The following is an 8,178-nucleotide window of genomic DNA, read 5'->3' as shown; positions in this document are numbered from 1 at the left end:
AGACCGGAACGAAAAGCATATCGGAACGCGCCCGTTTTCGGCACGCTATGATCGATGTACGCTGGTAAATCACAATGTCGCTTCCTAGCACCACCGATCAAGGATTGATATCAGGTCACCAGATAAAGGGAAAAAAACTGCACACGGTCACACGCACACACACACGCACTTGAGCGCCGATTCACCGATAAGCCACTGAGTGTAAAAGTATGTTGCACTAGGTTCTATGTTCTAACAGGTTTAAACTCTTGCCACTGATCTGATCTGCGAACAGGGGATGAATAACATGAAAAAAAGAATAGTGATACACTTATTCACACACACACACACATATATAAATTCACTTTAAAGAACATCATCAAGAGCACTACTGTTTGAAAGGAAAGGCCTATCTTATCTATCTTGCTGTAACCGCAAACCCTGATGGCCACAACTGATAAGAATGCTAGCCGCCGAAGATGAGGCTCAATACATTTCCGGTTCAACCGTACAGCAGCATTGAAGCGCTGAAATGAGTGGCTGATGCTGAAGTCAACATAAAGTAGTGTTATGGAAGGGGGAATACAAATACCACCCTACCAAACCAGTGGGCACTATTTCACGTGAGGTGCTTGTGGGTCAGTAGGCCTTGCATCAAAATTTTGTCCTGGCTCTTGTCCCAGCGATTATCCTGTTTTAACATGCTTTACATACACACAAACGCACACACACATACTTGCTAGATTGATTCATCCCTTGTATATGCTCTCTAGCTCGCTCGCTCGTTATCTTTTTCTGTCGCTTTCCAACCTTTTTTTCGCTATCTCATTCTCATTTTCAGCAGCTTTTCTTTCGACATTTCTCTCTCTATTTTTAAGATCTTCGTTCTCTCCCCACCCATTCCCCTCTGACAGTCGTATAGCATACGCACACACGCATAATAATAGTGGAACAATAAAAAAGAAATCGTTGTAAAATTTTTCGGCGATTGTTTGCTCCATCAAACTACCATAGTAATCCATGGATACTGTACTATCTCGATAACTTTCTCTCTCTATCTCTTTTCCCTTTTCACCATTTGTAGCACTTTTCTCGTTCTCTCTATCTCTCCCACACACACACACGCAAACACAATATTATTGTTGTTGTATTTGTTCGCCTTTAGTGCATATGTCCTAATAGCGTCAACCCCCAGCAAAGCCACACCACAAAACCTTTCACATCAGCAGCGTGGCTGATAAGAGGATGCCATGATGATGCGGCCCCTTGTTTACTGGTGCGTGTCCGCCTTGTGTAAGTTCTGCTCTGGGGCCAACGATTACCATTATCGTCCTCATCTTTCATTTCTGTTGGTTCATCTGGTCGGTTGTAACAAAAGGGAAGAAAATCCTCCGATCCTAATATTCTTCGCCACTGGTTTCTTTGCGAGCTGACAGTACAAACCCACGCAAGTAGATGTAACACTGCACATACACACATGCACCCATACACCAAGGACTTCCCGATTCCTGAACATTTATCCGGCGTAAGGAGATACGCCTAACTTAAGGCATGAACTTAAGGTCTGAAGGAATTTATCGTTCGCTGTAACGTTGAGTCAAGTTACGCCGAAGTTTGGCCAGATTGGTTGAAGTGTATTATGTTGGAGAAAGCAAAATACACTTTACATCCTACAGTGTACGCGAATGAGATGCGAAACCACACCAACTGGACTAGATGGCCAATCACTTCAACACAGATGTAACGGCATGATTTAATACGAGACGATTCACAAAATCACACCACCCCCATTGTGGAAAATAATGGAGATGTGCATGGAATGTGAGGAGTGTTGTAGAATTCGCATTATTCCATGCTTTGGCAATGATCTTTCCACCTTTCCACAATAGCTTCAAGACAACACAAAAAAAACCACAAACTCACTTCAACCCACACACTACGGAATGGAACAATGAAGCTATGTAACCGATACACCGACCATCTATCGTAGTGGAAACCGTATGTACCCTGCACGAAGAACCGTATGTAACGCACCAGTTTTTGCGTTACATTTTCCTTGACGAAATACGGAACAAGGAGTACACGGGATACGGAATCACTTTCTTTCCGATCTGGCCAAATGGAAACCTTCTCCTTGCTCCCTGGAACACACACACACACCAGAAGCACCAGCACTGTCCCCCGCAAACGATAGGGAATGTGATTTTGCACGTGTACCACCGTTTATCGCCATTCACCGCACAAAGAAAACTAGCATCTGTGAAGGCTAGTGCGAACAACAATAAACAAAACCACCCAGAGTACCCCCCACTGGATCAGCACTTTGTATGAGGAAGTTTTTCACGCAAATTTTACCAAAACTTGTGCGAGCGCCCAATTTCTATTCGTTTCCGTGGGGTGAAACAAAAACCAATATGGCGTTAACTACACCACACGCACACACACACGCTTCGTGCTGGTTCGCATACACGCATACAGTGGTACAGCGTGAAGAAGTGAAGGGTGGGCGGGAACATATAATAATAACACAATCTCACGCACTCACACAAACTCATACAGATTGGGCGTCTGTGTATGGAGCATACCACATGCAGAAGGTTGAAAAACACTACCGTCTCCATCACAGAAGTTACTCCCGTCGTGTTTGGGGGAGGGAGCGAACATTTCCACGCGTTTTCTTTCCTTTGCTGCTTTTTGCTCTCTGTCTCTCTCTAACGATTCTCAACTGCTCTGTTTTAGATTACACTCGCTCTCGCTAGAAATTTATTCCCCCGCTTCGACATTCACTGACTGGAGAGTTTCTTTGCATTTTTTCTTTCATTTCTTTAGGGTTCTTCCCAGCGCCCTTGCAGAAGAGGGTCTTCCGCTACTTTTTTTTTGACAGCTCCAACAACCGTGCCGAGGCAATGTGTCGGGAACGATAGCATCAAACGTACCGCACTCATCCACATCTAGACATAATTCCTTTCTATCACTACTGCTTAATCACCTTAACCACGCTGCCGTACCGTACCGTTTGATGGTGGTCCATAAAGGGTGCAATTATTTTTAAACTGCTAACCACTGCACTACTTACTAGTCCGCTGGCACTATACTAACTCCGATCTCCGTTGTGATGCCCTGGCTGCGGCGAGAGGATTTTTCGTGGAAAACTCCCTCACTTCATTACGCTCACGCCATAAACGAGAGGAGGGGGATAGGGAGAGGGAGGGTTTCAGGTGGTTTCCCTTGTAATTTATTCTCGCGCTCCTCCCCGTACACTCAGAGCACCAGGGATGATCATTTTGTTTTTCTTTTTTTCACTGTCTACAAAGAACCGTGTCTCGTGCGTGTGTTTCGTGAGAAAGTTAACATCTTACACCATTACACCAGTGTATGTGCGTGTGTGGCGTATTCTGCAATGCCTGCTCATCATATTTTTCACTCATATTTACTTTGTTGCTCTCACGGTCTCATAATAAATCGCTGCTCGTTACATTCCGTATTGTTCACACACAAGAAAATCCTCGCACTCTTTGATTTACATCGTTCAACTCATCATCACACCGACCGATCACTACGCTCCCAGTTTCCAAGAAAATCGAAGAAGCTACAGTCAAATCGATGTACTTTGATAAAAATACGTAGTTTTATTCCTTTTTTAATACAATGTTTGTTTAAATGTTTATTACCCTAGCTGTAGTTAATGCTCTATCGCTCGGTGCGTACTATACCAAAGCCGCCAACTCTCATCGCAAAGTCTACACACACAGGATGGTGTGTGCCCCCAAGATGTGTGCGCCACTTATGGGTGTGAGCTACTGATGAAAAAAAAAACTAAAGAGAAAAAAGCGCACACACACACAGTTGTGAGAGAAATTTTCCCTTTTTCCAGTCCTTGCTGCTTCACTCTCGCACACTCTCGGCGGTTTTGTTAAACACACGCGTGTTGGCTTACATCAACAATTGGAAAATTTATAACCCGCCTTGTTCAGCGCTCTCCAATTTGCTTGCATTTCCCTCCGCAGCAAGAGCGGAAGATTCCTCCGGGTAATCGTAGTGCGCTCCGATCCATTCGTAAAGCAGCTGCTTGAATGAAGCACACGCTTTGTGGTGTTAGTTTTTAGTGTGTTGTTATGAATTCCTTCCAATAACATGGATTGTAAAGCTGGCACTGGATAACCGTAGCAGGAACCCTTAGATGTACAAACGGCAATTCGACTGGGTCAGTCTAATTTAGTCTAAAGGTTTTTTTATGTTGAACATCAAGCAGTAAAGCTTGTTTTATTTTGTAACACAAATAAAAACTGAACTCAAGGAAATCTAAATAAAGTAACCATTGGAATTATGTATTTTAATTAACAAGAAAGTTTGATTTACGGAACATTTCGGTAGTACGGTTTGCAGCTCCAAAGCTGATTAATAGGTGCAAAGAACTTAATGTAGCATTCACTTTAGCTTTTGTATTTAATTGTTTATATTTGTTTAATGTTCGCCAATAAGGGAATAAATCATAATATAAAGGTAATTAAAGCTTTATTAGGTAATAAATTGAAAAATAATTGAGTATCAACACAGCTACAAAAGGCTGCCTCATTTACGTCGTACAGCACTGTATACCCGGTAACGCATGGTGTAACGCATAACGTATATAGCATTATTCATTTGACAGCTGTCAGGAGACGTAAACAACTTCCCAAACACGTGCGAGTCGCCCGCATTTGGTGCAGTTGGGATAGTAAAGTTGTGAGGTGTTTGTGTAGTTAATTAAACTGTGAAATGGTGGCCAACAAAGAAAAGGCAATGAAACGTAAAGCTTCCATTGTTGGAGCAACGGCAGAACAGATTGTTTCCAAACAAGAACCAGATGCATCGAACGAAGGCAGCTCTGAAGCGAGCGACTATGAATCGGATGAGGTAGGAATGCCGGCACTCCAAGGCACTGAATACCGAACATGCACATTGTCCTGTAGTTGTATATTGGTAATTATGACTTTCCATTGTTGTAGGAAAACCTTCTCGCCAGTATCAACAATGATGGCGAAGATAGCAGCGATTCGGATAGAGAATATGCCTCTGACGATGATGATGAGGTGTTAAGCTTCGAAAGCCATGATTCGGATAGAGAATATGCCTCTGATGATGATGATGAGGTGTTAAGCTTCGAAAGCCTTGAATCGGAGTTGGATGATGATGGTGAAGAAAATGAAGGCGCAACGCTGGAAGAAATCGAAAACGATGAAGATGATGAAGCCGACGGTGAGGATGATGAGGACGATGAGGAAGCCGATTCGGCTGATGACGTGAACAGTGATAGTTCGCCGGAAGAAGATGAGGGAGAGTTGGCGGATAGCAGCGATGAAGAGTTCGTCGAGGAGGAAGTGAAAACAAAACAAGCTAAACCAGATAAGAAAAAGAAACCCGCAACAGAGATTGAGTCGGATGAAGAACCACTTCCGCAGGACGACGACGACGATGAGCCAAAGCTTGGCAGAATTGAAGATGTGCTCGGTACGGATGAGAAGAAAACACGCGGGCTCAATGTGTTTCCTGCGTTGCCGAAAAAGAGAGGCAAGAAGAAGGATGAGTACGCCGGTGGAGATACATCGGATGAGGAGGATATCCGGAACACGGTCGGTAACATTCCGATGCACTGGTACAACGAGTACAAGCACATCGGTTACGATTGGGATGCGAAAAAGATCATCAAGGCGAAGAAGGGTGATGCGATCGATGATTTCCTGCAGCGCATGGAGGATCCGAACTTCTGGCGTACGGTAACGGATCCACAGACGGGCCAGAAGGTGGTACTGTCCGATGCCGATGTTGGACTGATCAAGCGCATCATAGCGGGACGCAACCCGGACGCCGAGTATAACGATTACGAACCGTTCGTCGAGTGGTTCACGTCGGAGATGGAAAAGATGCCGATACGCAACATTCCGGACAGTAAGCGTTCGTTCCTGCCGAGCAAGGTGGAAAAGCAAAAGATTGGCAAGTATGTGCACGCACTGAAGATGGGTTGGATGAAGACGATGGCGGAAAAGCGTCGACTGGCAGCGATCCGCCGTGCGCCAAAGTTCCATATGCTGTGGGAGACTGACCATGGCAAGGAGGAGATGCGTCGCATTCATGATCATGTTGTTGCCCCGAAACGGCCACTCCCGGGACATGCGGAATCGTATAATCCACCACCGGAATATCTGTTCGATGAGAAGGAGCTGACCGAGTGGAAGAAACTCAGCAACGAGCCTTGGAAACGGAAGCGTCAATTCGTTCCCCAAAAGTTCAACAGCTTGCGGGAAGTACCGGCCTACTCGCGATTTGTTAAGGAGCGGTTTCTGCGGTGTTTGGATCTGTATCTTTGTCCGCGCAGCAGACGTACGCGTGTCGCTGTTGGTCCGGAGTATCTGATACCGAAGCTGCCGTCACCGCGCGACTTGCAACCGTTCCCGACGCTTCAGAACCTAATCTACAAGGGCCACACGAACATGATCCGTTGCATTAGCGTGGAACCGAAGGGTGAATACCTTGTGACCGGGTCGGATGATATGACGGTGAAAAGTAAGTTGGTTTTGTTCATAACGTCTTGTCCGTTCATTTGTGGAACTACTATCTAATTTCGCTCGTATCGTCTTACAGTTTGGGAAATATCGACTGCACGTTGTATCCGCACGATACCGACCGGTGACATTGTGCGATCAGTAGCGTGGTGCCCCAACAGCAAGATATCGCTGGTGGCCGTGGCCAGTGGGAAACGTGTGCTGCTCATCAATCCAAAGGTTGGCGATTACGTGCTGGTGAAGAAAACGGATGACCTGCTTTCGGAGGCACCCCGATCCGATACGGTTGATAACGAGCGTATCAAGACCGCGATCCAGTGGGGCGAGGCAACAGAGGAAGAAAACAAACTGGGCGTACGGATCGTGATCACGCACTTCCGCGAGGTGCGCCAGGTGACCTGGCATGGTCGGGGTGATTACTTCGCTACCGTGATGCCGGATGCGGCCTATCGCTCCGTCATGATCCATCAGCTGTCCAAACGGCGATCGCAGCTTCCGTTCTCGAAGAGCAAGGGTTTGGTCCAGTGCGTTCTGTTCCATCCGGTTAAACCGTGTCTTTTTGTGGCGGTACGTAATGAAAGTGTGAAGTTCCGATCTGGAAGATAATGCATTCTAATAATTCATGTCTTGTTTTTCTATACAGACCCAGCGGCACGTGCGTGTGTACGACCTGGTGAAACAGATGATGTTGAAGAAACTGTACCCCGGTTGCAAATGGATCTCCAGCATGGCCATCCATCCGAAGGGTGACAATCTGCTGGTCGGTACGTACGAAAAGCGACTGATCTGGTTCGATCTCGATCTGTCCACCAAACCGTATCAGCAACTACGAATCCACAATGCTGCGATACGAAGTGTTTCGTTCCATCTGCGCTATCCACTGTTTGCATCCGCCGGTGACGATCGTAGTGTGATCGTGTCTCACGGCATGGTTTACAAGTAAGTATCGGGAGGGACGGTGTAAGGGGAATGTGTAAGGGAATACATCGTAACACACGACGTTATTTATCTTCCTTTCAGTGATCTGTTGCAAAATCCACTGATTGTGCCACTGAGGCGGTTGAAAAACCATGAAATTGTGAACGACTTTTCCGTGTTGGATACAGTGTTTCATCCTACGCAACCGTGGATTTTCTCATCCGGAGCAGACAATACGGTACGTTTGTACACGTAAAATACACCGACGGTCTGCTGCTAGAGATTGTGACTCTTGGAAGCAGTTCTACTTCCCATCCCTTTTGGCAACGGTGTTGATTTGACTAAGTATTCCGAAACCATACTGGGTTTGTTTCTATTTCTTCAATAAAATGAAACAACAACTTTAATGATTGTTAAGTCAACTGTACTCTATTTGATGTGCAACTCGACTTTACGGTTATAAAAGCTAGAATTATTACATTACATTATTGTACATTTTAGGAGGATTTCCTCGAACTATTTCCAGCGCATAGGAGAGTTCGACTCTAAGGCGTAGGATTTTGTGTGGTGAGACTGTAAGATCCTCCTTGTATGCAGTTCTAAGTATAGCAAATCCAAAAATTCGGAACAAGTGAAAGAACGAACATTAACTTCTTTCACCTGCTTTCATATACAAAACAATAACTCAGCCTTCACTTGAACCCTTCTTTCATTGTTCAGAGAAGTTCACTCCTTTACA

General features: G+C 45.3%; 1 protein-coding gene across 3 annotated transcripts; it reads left to right on the top strand.

Moving 5' to 3' along the window:
* The first annotated feature begins 4,678 nt into the window (after nt 1–4,678).
* On the top strand, nt 4,679–7,857 carry LOC128301723 (ribosome biogenesis protein BOP1 homolog). Of its 3 annotated transcripts, none has more exons than XM_053038327.1 (6): nt 4,679–4,875; nt 4,968–5,053; nt 5,084–6,522; nt 6,601–7,088; nt 7,165–7,460; nt 7,542–7,857. In XM_053038327.1, exons 1-6 carry the CDS (start codon nt 4,738–4,740, stop codon nt 7,693–7,695), a joined length of 2,601 nt encoding a protein of 866 aa, XP_052894287.1. In that variant the 5' UTR covers nt 4,679–4,737; the 3' UTR covers nt 7,696–7,857. The 3 variants fall into 3 exon arrangements, with proteins under 3 accessions (XP_052894287.1, XP_052894288.1, XP_052894286.1); XM_053038328.1 differs by having other exon boundaries at nt 4,968–5,086; nt 5,177–6,522; XM_053038326.1 differs by having other exon boundaries at nt 4,968–6,522.
* The last annotated feature ends 321 nt before the right edge of the window (nt 7,858–8,178 follow it).

Source organism: Anopheles moucheti, chromosome 3, assembly GCF_943734755.1.
Source record: "Anopheles moucheti chromosome 3, idAnoMoucSN_F20_07, whole genome shotgun sequence".
NCBI classification, from domain to species: domain Eukaryota; kingdom Metazoa; phylum Arthropoda; class Insecta; order Diptera; family Culicidae; genus Anopheles; species Anopheles moucheti.
This window is presented reverse-complemented; position numbering and strand designations above follow the sequence as displayed.